The sequence below is a fragment of the Prionailurus viverrinus genome, chromosome D3, assembly GCF_022837055.1.
Source record: "Prionailurus viverrinus isolate Anna chromosome D3, UM_Priviv_1.0, whole genome shotgun sequence".
Lineage (NCBI taxonomy): Eukaryota > Metazoa > Chordata > Mammalia > Carnivora > Felidae > Prionailurus > Prionailurus viverrinus.
Window position 1 is genome coordinate 909,140 of NC_062572.1, and position 24,894 is coordinate 934,033.

Genomic DNA, 24,894 nt, shown 5'->3' on the forward strand with positions numbered 1-24,894 from the left:
GCCGACAGACAGCAGCCTGCTGAGCACGGACAGCCCACGGCAGCCTGAGGGCCCAGCCTGCACTTTCAGGTGAGAGAGACCAAGTCCTCTACCAAATCACTGTTAACTCCCGTTTCCACTACGGCAGCCACACGCGGGCCCTAACCAACGTGGGCCGTGTGGCTGAGCTGGCACGTGCACCTTGAGCGCCAGGACTGAGGGCTGGGAGGCTCCGGTGTGCGGGCGGTATGGGTCTCTGCGTCGGATGAGGGCAGACTTGGGAGGGGACCAAAGGGCCTGTGCTCTGTCCAGATGCGAGGCAGCGAGGGCGGGGGGAGGCGGGGCTGGACCTCCGCAGCACAGGTACAGTGGCCCAGCCGGTGCCGACCGGGCACGGCCCACCCCAGGGGCAGAGAGGCAGAGATGCAGACACGCATCGGCGGTGGATGGCGAACCATTCCTCGGGGAGCCCTCGCTCCAGGCAGCCTCTCTGGGAAGCAATCCTGCAGCTTTAGGGCCCCGCCCGGGCCCTCACCCGCCCAGCCCGTGCAGAACCAGGGTCAGCTGCGTGGAGTCTCAGCCCTGGCTTGGGCCTCCCTCCCAAGCTGCGCGGGGACGCGGCATACTGTCACAGACGATCCAGACACTCATGGGAGCGGCGAACCCGGGTGACCAGGGACCAACCTGAGCCCTTTCCCGGGCCCTCCAGCCGAGGGCTTGCTGAAACACGGTGGCTCACTCACTCTGAGTGAACTGACTCAGAGCTTGCCGTGGCCCAAGACAGGTGTCTCTATGACCCTGACGCGGGCGGGGATGCTGCGGCGGGAGACGGGGGAGACAGGGGAGGCGGGGGAGGGGGCGGCCCTGCTTCCTCCTCTGGCCCCAGCCTCCCTGAAGCTGGGGACAAGGGGAGGCATGGCCCGCCACCTGACCTGCGATGGAGCCAGAGGCCGTCACACGCCGGGGCGGGATGTGTGGTCACATCACCCGTGCAGACCACGGCCATGGCTGGGGCCCAGCACGCAGCGGTGGGGGAGGCTGGCCCTGCCCATGGCCACCATCCCCCTTCCTTCCCAGGACCCGCAGCTACGGGCCCCGGTCACAGTCCGAGGCGGGTCTGGGCCAAGTGACCACACCTCACACGGCAGAGACACGGGCCCCAACACAGACGCCAGCCAGCCCCTCCAGGCAGGAGGCCCTGGAACCCAGACTCCGGCCGTCCTAACACCCTCTAAGGGCAGCAGTTTACGAGGGGATCCGCAGGAAGACAAGAACCATCAGCTCTGAGCCCTGCCCTGCTCCCGTCCGCGGTGCACCCCACTGCCCGCCCCGCACCTGCTCTCCCCCGCTCCCCGGCCGGGACCGGCCTGTGGGCTCCCTGCTGGATGTGAGTGCGGAGGCGGCCAAAGCTCCGGCCGCCTGCTACCCTCGGCCGTGGCCTGCCACCCGCTCCAGGGCACCGACGGCCACGTCAGCAGTGACCTCTCGTTCCTGGGGCGCGGTCTCCACCTCTTGTAGCAGGGCTGGACTCACAAGCAGAGAACAGGCAGGACCGGGCACGGCCAAGGGGCCAGGCCGAGCTCTGGAGGCCCCTAGGGGGCCAGGGTCGGCCCTGTGCTGCCGGAGGGAAGGAGGCAGCGGTTCTAGGAGGCGGGGTACCAACCGCTGCAGCGTCAGGGCTTGGACAGATGGAAGGGACCAGCGTGGGGGTAGCGGTTCGGTTTCTTCAGTGGAAACAGGCCAGGGGCCCTAATGGCGGCGGCCGGCGGCCTCTGGAACCCCCTCGAGCAGGCCCTGGCCTCAGAGAGAGCTGCCTGCAAGGTGTTTTTAGATCAAGGACAGGCCGAGGGCGACGTGGCGGCCCGGGCGCATAATCTAACTCACTCAGGAGATCTCGGAACGACTGTTCCCGTGGACGCACGCCCGTCCCAGGGCCCATGACAGCCACGGAAGTGCCTCAGGGGACCCCGACGGCGATGGCGTTCTTTCCCAGCTGCCCGGCCTCCGGCCACCTTCCCCCAACCATCCAGACCGCAGGGACAAGCCCACGTGGGACCTCCAGGCTGACTTGCCTCGGATGGCATGCCCTGGGACTCGGCCCCCACCCGTCCGCACCATTCCTCTCTCCACCCCCGCCCCCACCGCCGTGGTGACTCCTGGCCCTTGCTGTCCCCCGCCCAGGCTCCAAGGCTGGTCACCCGGACCCCCAGGGGTCCTCTGCAGGCCTGTCCTGCCAGGCGGCTTTCCAGTCCTTTGCACACTTGCTCACGTATTTGTCTCCCGAGAGGGGCCGTCTGGCTGTCCCCCCGGGACAGGCGGGGACACACCAGGTAAGCGGGAACCAAGGTCACACAGCACACAGACGTCCCGTGGGACTTTACCCCGTGTCATACAACTTGCCTCAGAGCCGGTGTTCAGGGGGCCCTTCGGCCCACCTCCCGAAAAGAGCGCTTGATCGCACCGTCCCGTGGCCTGGACGTCCGTCCCCCTTACCCGCTCAGCCCCTTGCCGCAGCCTGGCGCACGGCCATCACCTGCAGCCTCATCACCAGCTACGACTCCTCCCAGGTGGGCGGTTCACGTGTCCGAGAGGACTATGCGCCCGGCTGGCCTGGGGTCCAGGCGTGTGACCCTTACCCTCCCTCTGCCTCGGTGTCCCCAGGTATCCATCAGGGAGGCTCGGTGCCCTCCCCCTCTCCCTGGGCTGGGGGAGAGGCCCACAGCGAGTGCAGGAGCCTGGGCCGGCGGGGGCCAGGGAGCATCTCTGCCCATAAGGCGCCCAGCTGCTGAGCTCAGGGCTCTGGGCGGCCTCTTTCCCTGTCCCCACAAAACACCCCAGGGCCGGTAGATGACCAGGACCGAGGGCCCTAAGGAGGCCTGCGCTGTGGTTTCTCCAGCTGCATAAATCCTGAGTTAATGGGAATTTCATTGTTCCTGAAAAGGAGGGTAATTATGAGGTGCTAGCACACTGCTATGAACGGAAGTCTCTATTTTCTGGTGACGTTTACAGCCCCCAGCCTGGAAAGCTGCCCTCCCACCCTGCTCTGCCCCTGGTGGTCTCCATCCCAGGGAGCCCTGGTGGAGCCGGGGCCTGGACCTGTGGCGAGGCCCCTTGTCCTCTGCACCCCTATGGGTGGAGGTCTCAGGAGGAGGTGGGGGGGGCTTACCTTGTCGTCCCCTTCACTCTCGCTGTCACACTGCGGGGAGAGAGACAGAGGAGAGTCAGAGCCCCGCAGCACCCCTAGGCAGGGCGGGGGGGGGGGGGGTTGTGGGGAGAGAGGGCCTCAGTCAAGGGCTCTGTGGGGCCGGCCAGGCAGACCCTAGGGCCCAGAGTGAGCCGTGAAGCCCCCTCCTCACCCCGGCCACACCTGGAGCAGCATCACCCCCGTCCTGGGACAGAGCTGCTACCCTGTGACCCCCTCAGGCCTCCTCCCACATGCTGGTCTCCAGGCGGGAAGAGCTTGGTCTCCTGGGCGGCGGGCACAGGCCACACCCCACATGCTTCACGAGGCCCACGGATGGGGGTGGGGGCCCGGGGAAGGGATCGGGGGTGCCCTCTGGGCAAGTACACGGGAGCCTGGCCCAGCTTGAAGGGGCGGCAGGGAGGGCGAGGGGCTAGCGAGCCCGGACCCCTGGGACAGACAAGGGGGTCAGGACAGGCTGTGGCCACAGCACCGCCTGCGGGAGAGCCGCCACAGACTGGGCATAAACCACTCCACGTGTCAGCTTGGCTGCTTTAAAGGAAGGCTGGCAATCATGCGAACAAATCTTTGTTTTCCGTTTTCAGTGCGAAGAGCTTTAAAAAGAAAGACTGCTCCTCTAGAAACCACAGCAATGCCCCCCCGCAAGAACATAAAGAAAAATAATCCCTTTCCAGCAACTGCAATTACGACACGTCCCGTCAGATGAATTATCCCGCTGAAGAGAAATCTCGGGGGGCCACGCAGGAGGGTGGGAGGGAGTCAGGGGTACGCACTGCTCGCGCGGTGCCCTCCACTTGGTTAGCGCAGGGAGGGGGCCGGGGTGAGGGCAGGGGTGCGCTCCACGACAAAGCTCACAGAGTTGCGCACGTGTGCCACTCGCTGTAGCCTAAAGTGACCCTGGGGGCTGGGCACGTTGGGGGGGAATCTTCTGAGGCCACGAGCTTCCCACCCTCAGCCCCACGGACCCCCCCCCCCCGCAGGGCCTGGACAGAGGCCCCCCGACCCCCGGCATCGGGGAGAGGTCCTTTCACAGAAGGCACCGGTGGGCCCACAGTGTGCTGGACACATGGCTACTAGAGGCTAGGGCAATCCTGCGTGGCCGGGTCCGGGGGTGGGGAGAGGGGAGAGGGGCTGAAACTCAGGAGGCATATGGGAAGGCGAGGAGGGGCTGGAACATTCCAGAACACGTGGAGTGTCACTGTGCAGTCCCAGTGAGCTGGGACTGAACTCTGCTGTGGGAGCCCCGGCCTAGAGACAGGGAAGGCCAGGGTCTCTGTGCTGGCAGAGAAGGGGTGGGGGCCAGAGGGTCGTGGCCTGTGGGAGGGGGCCCTGGAAGGGGGCCCGTGCACAGCTGGCGCAGAACAGCCAAGCTGCTGGCAGAGCTGTGGGAGGCCCCCCGCCGGGCCTCTTCCTGCTCCGTTAGTGGCACCAAGCCCTTGGGCTGGACACCGCGGTCCCTTCACCCTGCCGGGAGGGCTGGGCCTCGTGTGCGGCCAGACCGCGTTGGGACGCCCGGAACCCCCCAGGCCGGGCCGCCTCACACCTCTCCCCACGGCTTTTGGTGTCGCGATGAGAGCTTAATGGCCCGACAATCAAGGCGGGGTGAGGGTGCGTTGCGGCGAGTGCACGGATCCTATAATTAACCAAACAGCACACCCCTGTCAGCCAGCACAGGCCACGTCGTAAATGAATTCGCGTTATTAAGTCCTACTGAATTAATGTTTAACTGCAATAGAGTCGGAACTGAATGAGGCAATTAATCAGGGCAAGGAGGGAAAAAGAGCCACATCCGTCTTACAGGGGCCGCTTGAGCGAGGTGACCTTCACAGGGTTGGGCCGGGTGGCCCCGGCGTGGGTGGGGGTCCAGGCGGGGAGTCCACGGAGCACAGGACAGACTCCAGGCCCCGAGGAGACGTGCTGGCTATGGCTGGGAGGCCACAACACGGGCTCTGGAGCAGACGCCCGCTGGGACGATGTACCACCACCTATGCTGTGCAGGCCTGGGCAAGTCCCTTGACCTCTCTGTGCCTCAGTCTGTGCTTCTGCAAAAAACAGACAACGGCGCACCTACAGGGCTGTTGCGCAGGTTCCGTGAGTGAATCCGTGCAGAGCACTAGAACAGTGCTGGGTACGAAGCCAGCACGACATACGGCACGATGGTATCTTTATCACCATCGCCACCATCGTCGCATCGTCACCACCAGCATCTTTGCCATCGCTGTCATCCGCCTCAGCCTCTTCCCTCACGTCACCTGAACAGCCCTTGGAGGCGTCTAGCCCCCCAGAGGGTCTGGGCACAGACACCTCTCACCTGACAGTGCCCTGCTCCCCGACGAGCACCTGCTCAGGAGGTCTGGAGAACTTGGCCTCCATCACCAGGCCTTTCTTCCAGAAACCCGGGCAGCCGCTTGCTCGGGTGGGGCTGCTCGTCACCCTCCAGAATCGGGAGACGCAAATCAACACGGTCATCCGACAGCAACAGAAATGTGCCTTTTTCTCGTCTCAGTGCGAACGTTATTACCGCTTCACGGCGGAGCTTAGGGGAAGGCCGCTGGCCTTCCGTTTCTCAAACAAAGGCATGAAAAATTCATGGGCGGGGAAACTTGACGCTGAGCCCCCGGCTCCCGTCAGCTGCTCCAGCACCTGGGCCTGGCCCAGAGGTGCCCACGGGGAGTGGAGAGGAGAGAGGCGGGGAGCCGGGGCAGGGTCCCTCCTGCTCACGTGGGGCCCAGAGGCCGTCCTGGGCCCTGTCCTGGATGAGGATGCTGAAAGTCCTCCCCGCTCCAGCTTCCCACTCAGTGCCCCACTCTATCCTGCGAAGCAGGAGGCGTGTGGTGTGGTCCACAGTCTGGGGTACCGCCTCTGGAGGTCCAGCTTGCAGAGCTGCCCGGGGGCAAAGGAGAACCTTACTTCTCACCAGTCTGGGACTCACTCCGGAAGGGCACTGTTGCTCGCAAAGGCCCAAGCAGCTGCAAACCAGAAAAATCAGCAGGGTCCATGGTCTACGTGGGGGTGGAAGGCAACGGAACATTCTATGCAGCTCACTTGAGCGTGGAGGCGGAAACTCAGAGTGTCTGAGCTGCTGGACAGTTAGTGCCGACCCGACCTGGACCGGACCCATGCGCCCTGAGGTGTGTCCGTGCACTTTCCATGTGCCCTGGGGACACCCGAGGAATCCTCGCTGTGGTCGTTCTCCCTGGGCGTGCCGTCATGGCTCACGCGTGCGTGTGCATGTTGCGACGCGTGTGACTGGGCCTCTGTCACGTGAGCGCCTGGGCACTCCGATGGGTGTCCCACCGCACGCCACGTGTGCACCCAGGGGACCTGACAGAGCCACCTGTCCCCATGCGTGTGGCCGTGCCGACAGCTCGTCTGTGCTTAGGGCTCTCACCCTCCCGTAGCCCCTCACGGGTCTCACTGTGCCTGCTGGCACTGCTTCTGAAGAACCTGGGGGAGGGAGCGGCTGCCTTTCCGCCTGCGTGGGTGTCCCTCCTCCGTGGAGAAGGACATGAGGGTACTCCCTTCCATCGTGCTGCACGCACTCCACGGGGGTTCAGAACGCACGCCCAGGAAGCAGGGCAAGCTAAACAAGAGGTCGTGGACAGGTTGGGCACTGGGGCTGGGGCGCCCCAGTCATGTGAGTGAGCGCCACCAATGCAGGGCCATGCCTCGGGACCCCATGGGCAGGCAAGGGTGCCAGGAGTGGGGTGGGGGCCGCAGTCTCCTCTGGGGCGGCCACAGGACCAGCTGGGTGACCGTCTCAAGTGCTGAACGGCACCCCAAGTGTGGGTCACACGACACAAGGCGGGAGCTGTCCAACCAGTGCTTGCCGTGGTATTAGCCCATTACACGGACAAGAAAGTGGAGGCTCAGAAGCTAAAGGGACTTGCTTGCAGTCGTGTGGCCCAGAGGCAGGAGCCAAGCACTAGGACCTGGGGGTCCGCTGGGCCGGCAGGGCAGGCAGGACAGAGGTGTCCCTGCATCCCAGCAGCGGGAGGCCTGGGACGGTATGGGGGGTGAGGTTGACGGCACATTTGCTCACTGAGGTCACTTCTGTACAACTCAGGCGCCACCACAGCCCCACCTGCGTACAGATGGGGAAACTGAGGCAGAGTAGGTGAGTGGGTGAGGGGGCTCTGGAACCCATGGTCTCCATCTGACCTCTCTGGTCAGGACCCCAAGCCGGGGACGCCCTCATGGCAGCTGGGACAGGGCTGGGTATCACACAGTATCACCCTGCAAAGGGCTCCAGGCCACTCTGGCCCAGAAAGTCACAGTGAGCCTGATTAATTATGCACGATAGCTGGATGGGGACCCTGAAAATCCCATTCTTGTTTACTCAGCTAATTCACTTTTATGAGTATTTAGGCTTTAAAGCAAAACAAAGCACTAATTACCCAATTAACGAGCAATTAAGTTACTGCAGCCTAATAGCCCGAGCGCGGACGGCCTCCACGGGCTGATGGTGAGCGAGACCCACTTAGCGGAGACGCGCAGCTGGAGCTGCGCAGGCGCGCGTGGGAGGGGGGAGGCGGGGCCACGTTCCCTGAGCAGGGGGGTCATCAAGGGGGGGGCTGCCTCCCCTAGGCCGCACCCCTAGGCAGCCCCGCGGCCCCTCACAGCCAGGGGCGGTGGGAGGGAGCCCCAGGCTGTTCCCGCCCAGGGAGTCTGCGTCTCGGGTGCAATGGGGAGCTCCGGGCGGCCTCCCATCTGGAGGCCTCCTCACCGGCAGCGGCGGGCAGTGGGCTCTTTGGGCCCTGAGAGACAAGTGGGCTGGCATTCTGTCTCCCGCTCCCAGGCCTCCTTGGAGACCTGGCTGGGAGCAGTCACCAAGGTGACAAGTGTGGGGGCTGGTGGCAGCCTGGGACCATCCCTGAGCCCCAAGTCTGAGCTGAGGCGGGAAACGCGGCAGCTTCTGAGTAGCCGACTGCAAGAGCCCACATCAGCGGCCACATGGCGCCGGGCAGATCCAGCACCCGGTCAGAGGGGAAGCCAGACCCCAAGCCTCTGAATCTCAAGAGGACCCGGGGCAACATTCTGATCCTTCCACTGCTTGGCCCATGACCCACCTGCTGCCCCTGGACAGAACCCAGACAGCGCAGGCCTGGAACAAACGCATGGATGGACGGATGCCTGGATGGACGGATGGAAAACTTAGCGTGGTGCACACAGTACCCACGTGGAGCAGGCGGGGGACGGATGCCCGGATGGACGGATGACTGAACGGAGGCATGACCTGGGCTCTGACCGCTGATGTCTGAACTGTCCTGTCCTCCTCCCGCTCCTGATGCAGGGTCTCAAGGGGATGGCACTCCTGAGGGATTCTGGGTTTCCCAGTGGGGGCCAACCTACAACACCACTGTGAAAAACACAAATTACTTTTAATATTCCCTCGTTGCAGTTCCCTAAGATCTCGAGGAGAGCTGGGTGTTGTTTCGTCTGAGATCGCCTACCAGGGCAGAGGATGCTCGGGTGGTGCCCCAGGGTGGTGGCAGCATGGGGGACACTGCTGCCTGTACAGACCGAGGCCTGGCGCCCCGGTTGCTGCCTGTTCTTGGTCGCCATCTCCCGTCATAGCCGGGGTGGCCCTGTCCCTCTCGGGAGTCCGAGCCCCAACAGGGCCAAACCTGCCTGCCCGGGCGCCCCGCTGCGCCCCGCACTGGGCCCCGGCAGCTCCTTCTCCCCACAGGTGTCGAGGGCCCCTTGCTAACCCTGCCTCCCCTACCTGCAGGCCACGCTGTGAGGGTAATAACGCACATACGTGCATGCCTGCACACTCAGGCTGACACACACACACACACACACACACATGTCCCTGTGGAACGCCCTCCCCCAGTGTGCTCAGTGGCACCTCTGGACCCCGGCCCGACAGCCCCTCCACGTTCTCTCCCCGTCCCGCTGTCCCATGGCCCCCATGAGAGTGGGGGTTCCTGGGCTTCCTCCAATCCCCCGACCACAGGGCCTGGAGCCGCCCCCCCGCCCGCACTAAGCGCTCAACAAACACCTGGGACGGCAAACAGCCCCACCTCACGATCAGGTCCCTGCTCGCCTCTCCCGAGCCTCAAGGGGATGGCGGGGACCCTCTGCTCCCGCCTCAGGGGCCTTGCCAGTCCCTCAGGTCCGTGTCTTCCTCCGTGCCCACGGCCGGCACAAACCCCCTCTTCCTGTCCCTCGTTAGCGGCTCCCCCGCCAGCCCTCGCGGGGCTGGCATCATTAACGAGCCCGTGTCAGAGGAGAATAAAAGATGGGCCGCAGCCCCGCCGCACACGGCTGACCTTTCACGGCGTCGACTGTATTAATATATTCTCGTGTTGTCAGACTCAAAGCGCTAACTGCCTCATGAATTATTTATCAACACAAAAAGTCTCAACCAGAACAGCGTTAACATTAATTCCTAACCTCCTGTGCCCTCGCAGCCCCGCGTGTCCCACATAATTGAATCTCCCAAAGGCCCGGCCTGTCGCCCTCCCTCCAGCCACGGCTCCCGCGTGTGTGGCCGCCGCCCGGAGGCGTCCTTGTGGGCCTGTGCAGAGAGTCTGTGTCCAGCCTCTGGGGGCAGGGCTGGGGCCTGGTCACGGGGCGGACGGGAGTCCCGGGACTCGGCACCAAACTGCCCCGGGCAGTTACGCGCTCAGTGGCTCCGAGCAGGGTCCCGGGCAGAAGGCGGACCCTCCCGGGCACCCGCCTGGAGGCCGGACGCAGGAACGGGGAACCGAAGCGCAGGGCCTGGCAGGGGCGGGAAGCCACAGTGACCTACAGCTGAAGGGAGGGCAGGGGCTGCCCGCACCCCAGGCCAGGCGGGCAGGGAGTGTGCCAGCCTCCCTGCCCCTCTGAGGTGTCCCGCGTGCTGGGGGGGGGGGGGGGGGGCGACGTAGACAGGGCACAGGCACGGGGGCTGCAATGGCCCCCACAAGCCTTCCTGGAGTCCACACCATGTGTAGTCCCAGCCAAGAGGACACTGCAGAGTGACCTTAGTGTCCGAGGCTCACACTCCCCCGGCCAAATGTCCCCAAGTGGCCCGAGTGGGTGCCCTGGAGTCCACAAGGCAGCCAGGGGACAGCTGGAACATGTGTGGCCCGTGGTGGGGCCTTCCCTACAGAGAGCAGGTAGGAAGATAGACTCTGCGAGGCTGGGAGTTTTTGGGGACGGGGTGCGGGGGACACACGGGATGGCTTCTCCTGGCAGTCCCTGCAAACTGACCGGGGCAGGCCCCAATCCGTGGCCCACCCGTGTGCCAGACCCCCACCTGCCCAGTTAGGGGCGTTCTCTCAGCTGCTCCCCGAGGCCGGAGGGCTGGGCACCTGCCCTCAGGCACTCCCCCTGTAGTGGGGTGAAGCCTCTTTTATGCGCCTGTTGCCAGTTTGAAATATGACAATGGGGGAGGAAGTTTTAAAGACGGTTGGAAAACGTCACAGAGACAAGCCAGTTTCTCACAAACGTACGCTCTCCTGACACTAAATCCGGCCCTTGCTCTGACAGAAGCACGAGGGCCGTGACACAACTGTGTGACCCCCGAGGCACAGACAGCTGTGCTCAGGGTTCCAGGCCCCCAGCTGGAGGGCCCTGATGCCTCCCAGAACCCAGTCCCCTCTTGCCGACAGCGCCCCACCCCTCATGGAGCCATCTGCCCAGAGAACTGCCAACGGGCTGCACGTGTTTGGGCTGCTGGGACAAGCCTTGCCTGAAGCTGGCATCCCTTTTGGCCCCATGAGCCGGCTAGGCCCCCTCAGCTTCCACGTGACCCTTTCCTTCTAGCTCTCTGTCCGGACCTTGACCTTGCCCCCCGCCTGGCACCCCGTGCTTGCCCCTCTCTGAGTGAGGGTCTCCTACCGGTGGCCAACACTGTGTGAAAGCACCTGTCGGGTCTGCTTTCTCCTGCCGTCTGCCCAGAAGGGCAGGCACCAGAGATCCGCCCTGTTTGCACCCTCGGTGCGGGGGAGCTCCCGGGGCCACCGTCACGGACGCGCAGAGCTCCAGAACCGTGTGCACTCGGAGATGGCACAGGAACAGCAAACACTTTCACTCTGTCTCTGTGGCCCTGTAGGGCTACCGCCCTGGCCCTCTTCCAGAGAACACTGAGGCCCCCAGCCCCAGGGCAGCGTCACGCTCCTCCCCTGCAGTGCAGACCCTGGCCTGATCTTACCCAGCTGGCCCTTCCCTCTAGGACAGGGCTCTGTGGCGCTGTGGAGCGCGGGGAGGAATGTGAGCAGGGGCCGTCCCTGTCCCCCATCCCGGCGCGCAGGAGCCACACGTGACCCTTGCAGGCAGCTCTGGCGCGGCCCCAGCAGGACGGCAGGTGCTGATGGCAGGTGCGGCCCACGGCACCAGGTCCCAGGGCTGGGGGCGGAGGCGCTCATGGCCGTCCTGGGCTGTGCTGCCCTGACCCGACGGTGACCGACCAGCTCAGCACACACGCAGCACTGCTCTGTGAGTGGGGGTGGCGGGCAGAACACTGGCGGTGGTGGAGGTGGACCCTCCAGGGGGACTGTTCCTTCCCACCTCCAGCATCTGGCAGGACAAAGGAGTGGGGGTGGGAAGTTTCTCTGTCCAGCAGGGTGAGTCCCCAGAAACCCGGGAAGGGGAGGGCATGCGACCCTGGTGTGCCTGGGGCACACCCTGCCCTGGCTAGGCTGACCTCACCTGGGACAGCAGAGCAAGGGGACCAGGCCCAGGCTACCTGCAGAAAATGGCCACAGAGGGACGAGGTACAGAAATGTGCCCACGTGACTGTCCAGGCAGGTAGAACCTGTCAGACACACACAGTTACCTTCAGAACCTGCTCGTACAAGATAAAGTCAGAGATTGAGGACCCTCCCCCCTACCCGGGCACCCCTCCCCCTCTACCCCGGCACCCCCTCCGCCTGTATCTTTCCTAAGACCATTCGCCAGCAACTAAAGTACTGGGTAGGTCGCCTGTTCATCATTTCATCCTCTGTCCTGTCCTTGCCCTACCTGGGAGTGCACAGCACGTCACTGCCCTGCCCCCTTCCAGGAACATCCTGCTACCTGGCTCCGGGAGTGGGGCCTGCAGCCCTGGGGCACAGGAAGGGAGCTCGGGAGCAGAGGCCCCTAAGGCCACGCCCCTCCCGGTGCCCCATCCACAGACTGCACAGCAATAAAGGGCCAGCCTGGCTGTTCTGGCTCAAACCCTCAGCAGCTTCCACATCAGGGTCGGCTTCCCTGGGAACACAATCTTGGAGGTACCCTAGGGCCACGTTCGGAATCTCACGACCAGCCTGAGAAAGTGGCCCTGCCCAGCTGGGGCTGATACCCCCTGACCCAGCCGGGCTGAAGCGCTGGGTGACAGGCTCTTCACCCACCCACAGGGAGGGGCCTCCGTGTTCTACCAGCTGGACACACGTGGGCTACGGCTGCACCCAGGGCCCTAGGCGGTGGGCTGAGTGAATGAAGGGTGGGTAGACAGTGGATCCTCTGAAAAGAGTCACCAGGCACTGGCTGGGGCTGCGTCACAGGGAAGGACACTGTGCTCAGTGCACACCCCCACCGTCCCCGCCGTCCCCCGAGCAGCGGCTCAAGGACTGCCCTGTGCTCAGAGGTCGTTAGGAGAATGCAGCTCCCTGACTCCAGGGACAGGCTGACTGGTTTTTATTGCTTTTGTACAAATTACGGCCGCTCAGAAGTGGCCCAAGGAGCAGGGTAATGGATGTCGTAAACCTGCCTCGTAAAGACACAGCCCACGCTGTTCGGGGGCGGCCACTCCTGAGGAGCAAGCAGGTCTCAGGACGGCTTGGGACACCCCGGGCACCTCTCCGCCAGCTCCCCCAAAGAGGACAGCCGGCCGGGGTTCCGCTGCACGTGTCCACCCACCCTCCAGCCATCTGACACCTCACTGGGACCCGGGTCCACCCCATCTCATGCTACACCCCACCTTTAACCACAGATGGCCCTGGCTCGAGGAGGTAGAGCCGGCAAGCGGCCTGCATGCACCAGTCAGTTACCTCGAGCTCTGTCCCTGGTCCCCGGGGGGGCCACCTGCTTGGCCCCAGCAAGCACAGGGCCCACCTGGACTCAGCACCCGGAAGGCACGACGGAGGGCGGGACACCACGCACAGAGCCAGGAGCTACCACCACTGTCCCGGGAGGAAGTGGTGGCCCAAGGCCACAGGGGGACCCCACGTGTGTGCTGAATCACACACACGTGGCCCTCCGTGTGGCCCTGCTGCTGTTTTGGCCAGAGCTCGGGTCAGCCTCATTCACAGCCACACAGGGCCCGGCACGCTGCAGGCGCTTGTAGACGGCGGCCGCAGGCGCTAGCTGCCTCATGCACGCACACGCCTGTCTTCGCCGGCACAGACCTGCTGCGCCCCCGCCCCCCGGGGAAGGAGAGGCCGGGTCGGAACGGGTGAGGGGTGCGTGTGCCCATCAGCCTGTGTCCGCTCACAAAGCGTGGGCACCCTCCTGCCGAGGAAGAGGGCCTCGGTCCTGCCCCTTGAGTCCAAGTGGCTCTCGGGTGACGAGAGAGGGTGTGGAAGCCACCTGCCTCCTCCCGGCTCTCCCTAAGGCGCCCTAATGCTGTGGGGAGGCCGAACCGGCCCACGCAGGGGCCACACAGGGAAGCCCACAGCGGGGGAGCGGAGGCCCAGGCAAGGGAGTGGTCTTTCCACACTGAGCCCCTCCGGGCTTCCTCAGCAACTGACGGGCACCGGCCCGGCACCCGCTGGGGCCCTGCCAGGTGCTCTCAGGTCTGCCCGGCTGCCCAGGCACTGAGGTGAAGGGGACAGCCCGGGGCACAGCCCAGTCCGAGGCAGCCTCCCCCCACGGCCCGGCCCATGGCAGGAGGTGCTGAGACTGGCGGTCCGTAGCCCAACCAAAGTCTTACAGTCAGTTTCCAGAAATCCCCCCAAGGCGATCAGGCCAAGTGGCATGTTTCATTCCACCCTGCGTGAGGGGCTACTGCCCTGGCAGGTCTAGCAGGTGGGGCGCTACTCAACCCACATGAGCCGGCTCTCCCACACACACCCCTCCCCTCCCGGCTGCCTGGCCTGGCAGACACCCCTTCTCCCCATCCTGCCCGGAGTCCAATTAGAGCCTCGCCTGGACCCTCCTGCAGGTGGGGACCCCTCCCGCAGCAGCTGCCGCCCCGCGCCTCTTCACACACGGAGGTGGGCCCCTCCCACGGCAGGGCCGTGGCCCCGGGGTGCCACTGGCGTGGTGCAGACGCCTCCCCTGCCGCACCACGTTCACCTTCCTACCGCCTTCGCACCGCTGCGCTCACCGCCTCCACCTGGGAGTGGTACTTATCTGCTCTATTCACTGTCTTCTCCGCGGCACCGTGAGGCCCGCGGGGCAGGGACATTGGCCATTCGGTTCCTTCCCAGCACCAGTGACGGGTGCAGAACAGACTATAAGCGCTCGTCGAGGGGGGACAACGCGCAAGCACCTTGTGGGCCCGGAGAATCGCCCCAGCCCGAGCCCGAACCGAGGGCGGAACAGGCTTGCGAGCCCCAGCGGGCGGGGGGCGGGGCCGGCGAGCGAGGGGCGGGACAAGGTGCCGGGAAGGCGGCTCCCTCTTGATGGTGACAGACCAGAGCAGGCCTGGCCCGCCAGCTGCACTCCGCGTCTCGGCTGGGCCCCTCAGTGGGTACCTGGGGGGGCTCTCTGACCCCCCGCGCCTCAGTGTCCTCACCTGGAGGTTGGGGGGGGGGGTCATCGCCATGGCAACAATGTCCACCACGGAGAGACCTGAGACCTGCTTGGCTGATGGCCTCACCTGTTGGGGCTCTGCCAGGCCCCCCATACCTCTGTGAGCACAGACCCCTTCCAGAACATTCTGAGCACGGACCACCACACTCACTCGGGATGCAGAGGGCAGGGCCGGCCTCCCGGCCTTAGTAGCCATCTGGACCCTCGCTTCTCTCTAATAAAGGAAACCCCAAGTCCCTGCTGGGGAGGGAGATGGGTCATCATGCTCTCAGTTGCAAGCAGCCAAATTGAGAGAATTCCTTTCCAACTAATTTCACGGCACTAGCATCTGATGGTGAGCCGGGGAGGCTGCACCAAGCTTTCGGGACAGGAGCTGTTGAGGATGGGCAATAATTGGGGATTCGCTGGGGTAAGAACCTCACAGAATTAAGCCCCTTTAAGTCCAGTCTATAAGCACCTAGTGCAGGGACGCTGTCAGGGACGGGCAAAGACGGGCACGAGCCCTGCTGAGGCCCCAACTGCAGACACACCCGAGCGGCAGGGGCCACGGGTCACACACAGGCACGTGTGGCCCACCTGCAGTCAGCCACACACAAATGGGACGCATCTGTGCCACACCTGGCACTTACACACGGCTCATGGAGAAACACGAGACACCTCTAGGTGCTGGTGTGCACAGCCCCACCACAGCCACACGGAGAGACCACCTGCCAGACACATGTCAACACACAGGGGGACGTGGCACACACCCTCCTCTCATCGAGAGCCACACGGAGCTGCACACAAGGCAAGGGCACGCAGCAGCCACACGACCTACCCACTGAAACGCCACGCACACGCCCGCACACGCACACGCTCAAGGGTCCAGGGTCGTCCCATGACACACACACCCTCACACGTATGCGCTCAAGTGCCCAGGGTCCCATGATGCACACACACAAGCTCAAGAGTCTAGGGTCCCATGGCACACACCCGCACATGCACACGTGTCCAGGGGTCCCATGATGCTCATGCCCACACACGCACACACTCAAGTGTCCAGGGTCCCATGATGCACACACCCGCACACGCACACGCCTAAGTGTCCAGGCTCCCATGGTGATGCCCAGATCCAGAGGCAGGGCTGCAACCCCTCTGCCCATCCAGCTGGCCCAGCCCTCACACCCCTGGCGGGCACTGCCAGCACCACAGACAGCCCTGAGGGCCCGAGGCATGCAGAGATCTGGGTGCTGAACTCACTGTGTTTTCCAGGCCTGGGCCTGGCCACCCACCCGCCCCACTCTGCCTGCTCCTACTGGACGAGGGTCACCTGGGTCAGCTCCGGCTCCCCGGGGCCAGACACACCTCTGCTTCGGGGAGGGTGGGGCCAACCACCCACACCCTGCAGGGCCCACAGGCACGTGCCAGGGACCAGCACACACACCCACTCACACCGGGGCCTAGTGCACACATCTGCACGTGCCAGGGCCTGGCGTGCACACATAGGAACGCCCACGGCCCCAGCAGCAGGCGGAGCCTGTCCCTGCCGCCACCTGTCACTCCCGTGCAACAGCCGTGCGGGGTTAAGTTGCAAGCAGCTGGCACCTTAATTATGGGTTCTTCTCCAGGAAACATTCAAAAAAGCTCTTTGGGGAGAAGACCGTGAATGACGCACGCAATCTGGGAGCAGAAGGGCTGTCCAGTGGCTTGGCAAGGAAGCTCAGGGCAGAGAGACCCCAGCAGCCCAGGGGGACCTGGACATAGAAGGAGGCTCCAAATGGGGCATCACTGGGCCTGGCCTCTCTAGGGGGCCCTCTGGGACCAGCCCACATCCCTCGCCTCACCTGCTGGTGGGGGTTCTGGCCCCTCACTCTCTCTGATCCCGACCACAGCACGTTACTGCCAGCTGCCCCCATACCACAGGCCCACTGGCCCTGTCCCTCACCGGAGCCCAGTGCCTGCACAGCTCCTGGTCAGAGGCTGCATGCTCAGCGTGGTCACCTCTGAGAGTGGCTGGGACATGGGGACTGTCCAGGCCCGTGGGAGGAGGAGGCTGTCACCCGTGGCTGTGACTGGGGGCAAGGGAGTCACGGCTGCCTGAGGAGGGCAGGGATCCCCCAGAGAGACGCCCCTCTGGCGTCTGGATGCGACCACCACCCAGAAGCGTACGGCCCTCATGGGCAAAGCTGGAAAGCACCACACCTGATCCGGGTTGGAACCCGAAGGCACAGCCGCCCGGGCGGCAGACCCTGAGTTGGATGGCCGGGGGTCAAGGGAGGGCCAGGGGTGCGGGGTGGCCCTGCCACACAGCGAGTCAGCGGGTTGATGACACCCTATAAAAAGCCGCTGTGATTTATGTAACCAGCCCAGCAGGCCCTGGAACTCTGGAACTCGCAGTAAATCAGGGGCTGCAGCGATGAGGCGGGCGGAGCCCCGGCCCCGCCCTCCAGTGAGCCCAAATGGCCGTAAATCTGCAGAAATGGCTTTTACGGAGCTCTGGGTTTTATGGTGTCATTAACGTTCCTCCTGACACTTAAGGGGAAATGAAATGAAGTCGTGAGGACCGGGCAGGGGCTGCTCCCCTGGACCAGGGGCAGAGTAGGGGTCCCCACACAGCTGGAGCCATTCGGCAAGGCCAGCCCCTCCTGCCCTTGGCCCTGAGCAGAGCTAAGGCCAGAGGGCTGCCTGCCAGCACGGCTGTGGTGCGGGGAGTCGTGTCCCCGGGGGAGGGGGGAGCAGTCACTCAGGCCCCAGGGCCCTTCACTCCAACTGCTTCCTGGCAGGCCTCCAGAGGCAGGGTCTCCCCCGCCCCTACTCCCTGAGGAGGTCTCTCCAGGGCAGGGCCCTGAGCGGGCGTGATGTTCCCTCCCCATCTTGGCGGCTCTGGCCCCACCCCAGCCCGGTACCAAGTTACCCCCAGCCCCGCTGCAGGGCCAGGACCATCCTGACATCTCTCCAGCCCCGGGGGAAGCATTCGGGACAGTCGGGGCTCCAGGGAGATGTGGCATGCAGGGCACAGACGGCAGAGGAGAGGCGACGGACTTACCGAGTAGCCCCGGCCGGAGACCGCCTGTGCAGAGCTCTGTGCGGAAGGAAGGACAGTCAGTGAGAGGGTCAGGGCCCCAGAACCGCTGCCCACCCCCCACCCCCCAGGACCACTCCCTCTACCCAGGACCTGAGCCTTCGGAGCCCCCATCCCTGGGTGCAGATGCTGTGACTCCAAGCTGCAGGGGAGGGTAGAGCAGAGCATCACGGAGCCCCAGGAGCCTGGTGCTGTGCCTGAGCACCGAACTCTCCTCAGGAGACTCGGATTCCCCGCGTGCCCTCAGTGATGGGCTCCGCCCTCCGGCACATGTCCAAGAGGCCCCCCACCCCCTCTCACAGCTTGTAGCCTCGGGAATGCGGGGAGGCAGGCCCCTCCTGGGGCCCAGTCTGCAGCCCCACGACCCCGTGTCCAGGCTGGCCTGGTCCTTACCACCCCCAGCCTCCCAGGGTCCTGGCAAGGGAGCTGGACTGGTAGCCTCGGGGTCAGGGAAGTGAGAGTTCAGGACCAGCTGTGCCTGGAGGCCAGGGGCCACGCAGTGAGATCCCCGAGGGTGACCCCAACAGCACATGACGGAGCGTGGGGCAGCCGCGTGGGGAGGCGCGTTCCAGGAGTACACAGGCTGGCAGGATGGGGGACAGGGCACAGGAGGGGGCGGGCCGGGGGGACGTGGGGTAGGTGTAGCGCGTGCGCGAGGGGCGCGTGCGCGAGGGGCGCGTGCGCGAGGGGCGCGTGCGCGAGGGGCGCGTGCGCGAGGGGCGCGTGCGCGGCAGGCCAGGCAGGCTGGCTGGAACCCGCACACCAGGGTCCAGAGCGCGCTGCGGGGGACGGGGGACGGAGGGGGGGGGGGGACCTGACTGCAGATTCCTCGGGGAGGGTGGGTGAACACGGGGGAAGCGAGGTCCCCTCCTAGTGCAGCCCAGCCTGCACCGCTTTGCACAAAGCAGCCTCGGCTGGGGCTCTGGGACCCTTCCTAGCCCGGGCAGGCCCTTGCCAGGTCCTGGGGGAGGGCCACCCCCAAGCCCCGCTAACGGGGGCGGGGGCGGGCGGGGTGCTGTTGACTGCCCTGGAGCCTGTGCCCTCAGGGCCGCCCCTACTGTGCTCAGAATTCGTCTTCACTGGTCCCGCCAGCAATTAGAGTCCGAAGTAGGGCAGCCCTGGGCCCCAGACAATTACCAGCCTATTTTCCCATCTTGTGGCGACAAGCTTCTCAGAGCTGGGCAATTAGGCCCTCCTCCAGGCCTCCCCCTGCTGGCCGCGCCCCCCCACCCCCGCCCCTTTTGAGATGATAATGAGAGAGGCGAACTCCATTCAGTCACCCAGAAACCAGGCCCTGGCCGCCCCGCATCTGCAGCTGAGGGTCCAGGAAGACAAAGGCCTCTGGGAGGGGGAGGGGCTTCCTCCCGGGACCCCCATCCCCCTGTCCCCATCCCAGTTCCTGCTGTGCCCACCCACCCCCTCCTCCAGGTGGCTGTGGCCAGGGAGCCAGGGAGACCCAGGAGGGTGCCCAGACCCCTACTGCCTGCCAAGTCCCAAGTGCAATCTCTGCGTGTGGCCAGGGTCGCCCCCATACTATGCCTGAGGCCCGGGGACCTGTCCTCTGGGACACCGTCTGTCCCCCAGATCAGGTACTGAGTGTGCCTCCGCGGGGCACCATGCTCCCAGGGGGCCTGAGGCTGCCTCAGCACCAGAAGCATCTCCCACTGCTGTCCCCCCACAGACCCGCCTCCCTGCCCACCACCTGCCCAGCAGCACCCGCGGGAGAGGGCGGCCCCGCGGAAGAGGGGCCTCCCCTGCGGCTCCTGCTGGGGCCTAATCGGCGTTCCTCATTTAAACCCCTCCTAGTGGGGAAGTCCTAATTAGTGAGAAATCACGTTTTAATGAAGGCAAAATGCTAATTGCAAAGGCAAAGCCCTCTCGTGAGCCTCTCGGGGTCCTAAGCACGCAGCCTGCAGCGTCTGCTGAAGGTGGGGGGCACCCGAGAGACTCGGGAGCGAGCGGCTGAGCAAGTGGCTGGGGCACTCACGTCACTGAGCTGGTCCCGAGAACTGCTCCTCCGGGAGCTGGTGGCTTCGTGGAAGCTGTCATCCCCACTGTGGCGGTCGCCCCCTCTGGACGCTGTGGCCTTCATCTGGGGACAGGGAGAGGCAGGCTCAGCAAACACAGACCCACCCTCTGCCTGTGGGCTCCTCACCCCTGTCTTGCCCTGCTCACCCACACAGGGTCCCTGGCCACCACCCAGGGTGAGGGCAGCGGGGACAAGGCTAACCATTTACTACTCAGAATGGAGAGAAACACCCAGAAGAGCAAGCGCCAGCCCCGTCCCCTTTCCCGGAAACCGCGGGCCATCCTGCCCCATCTCACTACACCAGGGAGCTGGTCACCGGGCCTCCAGGACAGGCCAGGGCAGCTCACCCACCCTCTCTGCGTCCGCGCCCACCACGGCGGTCCCAGGGCACCACCAGCTGGGTGTGTGCGGGCCACGCCCCACCCTGGACCCCGGCCGGGCCTAGACCTCCCTTCGCCTCAGGCAGACAGCACCCCGCGGCGGGACGGCTGCTTTGTCATACACTGTCCACCCCCCCCCCCCGGCCTGTGGTGCTCAGCTCTCTGCTTCTCCCCCAGAAGCCCCGATGAGACGTTTGTGCCCACTTTACAGAGGACCGAACCAAGCCCCGAGAGGTTAAGGAGACCCGGAATTTTCGCTCCTATTTTTTTTTGCTTGGAAATAACGTCAAACCTCACAGAGCCGTGGCAATGAAGACATCACAGCCCCGACCCTGACCTCCTACAGCCCCGAACCACCTGGCCCAGCTTTCCTGGGCTCCTGACTGCCCTCTCAGCCTCCCTGACTCGCCAGCTGGGGTCTGCCGTCCCACCACCTCCCTACCCCTCCAGCCTCCCGGTTCTGGAACATCCCGGCAGCCCTGTCCTCTGTGTCAGTGTGTGGGACACACGCTGACCGCACCTCGTCTGCGTGCCTGGTGTCTCCTTGGAGACTCAGCTGGTGGTTCACCATCCAGCCGACCCCTCCCCCTGGTGCTGTTCAAGACCCTGTGGGACAGTGTGGGGACGCCGCAGGGCATGTGAATGTCCTACCCTCCTCTTTGCCTCCAGGCCTCCCGGCCCAGTACCGGCGCCCTCCAGGAGCCCTCAGAACCCGCCTCACGACCAGGGTCAGGGGGCCCTGGCCAGGACCCAGAGCCTGCAGCCGGTCCTCTACAGCCGGCCCTCTCGTCTCAAGCACCCTCCAGCCTGGAGACCCCGACTGGGCCAAAGGTCAGGACGGGACCGCAAGGTGCACTGTCTATGCTCTGAAATATTCCTGAGTCCCAGGGAAGCTCCCTCAGGCCTGGGCCCCTCCTCCTGCAGACCCCACGCCAGGCTCAGCCTCTCTCAAGGCTTCTCCTCAGAGCCCTGGCTCCCCAGGGCCACCCCAGGTCCCACGATGGGGGTGCAGCCCCCCAAAGCCACAGGCCCCATGCTGTTGGCCAACAGAGCGTAAATGGCAAGATAGAACTAGTATCCACAAGCCACAGCCCGGGGCCCAGGCCCAGGGGAGGCCCAGCCTCGCCAGCAGCCTCCCACCCTCCTTCCCCGAGCCAGGCCGAGGGCAGGGTCCTAGCCCCACCCCAGGCACGAGCCCCCCCCTCCCCTGCTCCATGCTGCTCAGCTGGGCAGTGGATGTACAGACCCTGGGCCAGAATGGCTTCTTCTGACTGTCGGCAAGCCTCAGTTTCCTCACCTGTGAAATGGGGAAGCCAACGGAGTCCCTCACACGTGCGGGGGAGGGTGGGGGTGGAGGGTGTGGGGGGTGGAGGAATCTGTCAGCCTGGGCCCAGGGCCAGCCCTGAGAAGCCACCAGGTGTCACTGTTGTCACCTGCAGGGCTCTAACTGCCCTGGACCCCAGGACAGACAGGGGACCCTCCTTTCTGCCTTGTTTGGGGGAGCCTCTCTAAGAACCCAAGAGCCATAGTCCAGTGCTTCTCAAAGTGGGGTCCCTGGGCCTGCAGCATCAGCAACACCTGGGAACTTGTCAGGAATGCAAATACACATTTCCAGGTCCCACCCCAGACTTACTGAATCTGAAACGCAAACCGTGTGCCATCAGGCCCTGTGGGAGACTCTGGTGTGGATCCAGCTGAGACTCATGGCCCTGATCATTAGTAATCACCCCCATGAGCCCGACACTCACTGCTGGGGGATAGCAGTTCAGGTTAGCTCGGGTCAGGGTCCCTGCCCCAGAAGAGAAGAGCTGAACCCTAAGACACTACAGGAACAGGAAAGGACCAACACAGGGCTGCCACGTACAGTTGTGAAGGCTGTTCACTGCACAAGTACAACTGGTTAGGGGAAAAGGGAAGGAGGGCCTATGTTACAACCCATACGCAGCTGAAATTTCAGGAAGGAGGATCCTGAATTCTACTTCATACACTCATACAGACTGTCTCGTCTCTCAGCTGGGCCCTAGAAAGGGTGCCTCAACCAGACTCCTCAGTGGTACCCTGCAGGAGGGGCAGGCTGGGTCTGTCACCCTTCCTCAGGTGGCCAGTTTTAGTTCTGAAAGCCCCATTTCCCAGAAAATCCTGCAAAACTGAGTCCTGCATCCTGGGAACCACCCCAATCCCAGACACAGTGGGATGGCTGGTCACCTACTTGTGTCCCCAGGTCAGGACCCCAAATAGCCCAAGCTGCAGTCTGACTGTCCTGTAGCCCCGTCTGCTTCCCTAGCTGCTCAGAAACACCACTGGCCAATCATGCTAGGGGGTCAGGGTTGGCACACCTCTGTTTCCAGCTGGAGCTGGAGAGATGAGATCAGAGTCCCTGGGCCTTCAAGTCCATGTCCAGGGCCAGAGGGTGCCCTGATTGCCCTGGGAGAGTAGGTGAGAGCCCCTGTGCCTGTGCCCACCACTGGGCCTTGTGGTCCATCCACTCATCCACCCATCAGCCCATCCCCCACCTAACCATCAATGCACCACCCATCTACCCATCCATTCTCCATTCACTCATCCATCCATCCATCCACCTATCCATCCGTCCATCCATCTGTCCGTCCGTCTGTCAATCCATCTGTCCATCCACCCATCTATCCATCTGTCCGTCCACCCATCCATCCATCCACCCATCAGTCCATCCCCCATCTAGCCATCAATGCACCACCCATCTACCCATCCATTCTCCATTTATCCATCCATCCATCCATCCACCCATCCATCCATCCATCCACTCATCTGTCCACCCATCCATCCGTCCATCCGTCTGTCCACCCATCCATCCATCCATCCGTCCGTCCATCCACCCATCCATCCATCCGTCCGTCCATCCATCTGTCCACCCATCCATCCATCGTCTATCCATTCATCCACCCGTCTGTCCATCCGTCCGTCCACCCATCCATCCACCCGTCCGTCCGTCCATCCATCCGTCCATCCACCCGCCCACCTACTCATCCATCCATCTACCCATTGATCCACTCATCCATCCACCCACCCACCCGATGCTTACTGGATGCCTAGGAGCTGGCTCTGTTCTGGGCAGTGAACACATCAGGCACACCCCCACCTCCTGAAGCCTACAAAGTAGAGGCTGGCACATGGCTGGCAAACAGCCACAAGTACCAAAACCACAGCATTTTGAAAAAGGACAGGGTAGCCGGGGAGGGGACACCTGTAAAGGCGTGGAGCTGAGTCAGAAGGCTGATAGGAAAACTACGGGACGGCACCTCCTGGGGGAGGGGAGAGCCCCGACACGGGGCACCCGCAGCTTCTGTGTGTAAACACACCATGGCTGGCTCAGCTGCCAACAGTCTGGAAACTGGCTTGCAAATCTAACAGCCTGCTCCTACACGGTGGTGTGCCACCAGAGCGTGCCCTCGGACTGGTGGGGCTGGGACTCTGCCTTCAGGCTGAGGGATACGCAGAAATAAGGCACTGCCCTCAGCCTGGCAGGGCCAGGTCACGGCTCTCAGAAGGGTGGGGAGAGGACCATTCCCTGAAACTAGCATGTTTAGGTCACTGCCATCAGACTAGTGGGGTGAGGGACACTACTCTCAGACTGGGGCGTACCAGGGGCACCTGGGATCCTGAGCTTTCTGGCAGTAACAACAAGGCCGTGGCAACTCACCCTTCCAAGACACCTCCCAGGCTGCCACCCCATCTTGTGTCCTCCCAGCTGTGTGCCTCCCCTGACCTCTCCCCGATAGGGCCCCCCAGCCCGGGCTCCACTGCACATCCCAGGAGCGAGTGTCTGCCTCCTGGGCCGGATGCAGACAGGCAACATGTGGTTCCACTTGGCGATCAGGCCACAGGGGTGTGAGGGGTGAGGGGTGAGTGGCCAGTCCAGAGGGTGCTGCTGAGAAAGGGCCCAAGGAATAGGACCCAGCAGTGCCACCGGGGAAACAGCAGACTGCCCATGGCTGGTGTGCCCCTCAGTCCCTGGACCTCACTGTCCCAGCTGCAAACCCACAGCTCTGCCCCGGAAGCCCCCTCCAGTGTCTCCAGGCCTGGTTGTCCCTCTGGGCCCCCTACCACTTGCTCGTCTCACCAGCAACAGGTACCCAGTTCCCTGCGGCTCAGTGGGGCCCCCTGACCCCGCAGAACCTGCACCCACACCTCCCCTGCCATATAACCTGTGTTCCATTCAACGTGCCCACCCTCCAAGCTCCAGGGCCTAAACCCATGCCCAGCAGAGGCCTGTGCTCCCGGCCCAGTTCTTCGGTGAACGAGAAACTGCCAGGGAGCCCCGCCTTGGGGCAAGGTCACAGAGCAAGGCCAGCCCGGGGAGGCGCCCTTCATACAGACAGTGCAAGCACACTCGGTGCATGGGGTGGGAGCAGGCGAGCACTGGGGTGTGCGACCAAGCCCTTCCCCCCACCGAGACACACACACACACACACACACACGCGGCTGCCTACACAGCCTCCACCCCCCCCCCCCCACACACACACAGCCGCCGGCTCCACTGCTGTGCACCTAAAACAGCCCTCTCAGAACGTGAGAAACGAGTCATGGCTAAGCTTGGGTGTGT

The 24,894-nt window shown here is 64.2% G+C and overlaps 1 protein-coding gene across 10 annotated transcripts in view; it reads right to left on the reverse strand.

Moving 5' to 3' along the window:
- The window catches only part of FBRSL1 (fibrosin like 1), a 78,961-nt gene that overhangs the window by 28,434 nt on the left and 25,633 nt on the right, over positions 1-24,894 (reverse strand). For 9 of the 10 annotated variants that reach the window (XR_007145681.1, XM_047826882.1, XM_047826888.1 and 6 more), the window contains exons 3-5: positions 19,894-19,998; positions 17,871-17,906; positions 3,146-3,175 (exon numbers count right to left, since the gene is read on the reverse strand). Coding sequence is in view for 9 of the 10 variants with exons in the window: in XM_047826882.1 (XP_047682838.1) it covers positions 3,146-3,175; positions 17,871-17,906; positions 19,894-19,998 (171 nt within the window). In the remaining variant the exon portion in view is untranslated. The remainder of the gene's footprint in view (positions 1-3,145; positions 3,176-17,870; positions 17,907-19,893; positions 19,999-24,894) is intronic. The other variant, XM_047826883.1, reaches the window with a different exon arrangement.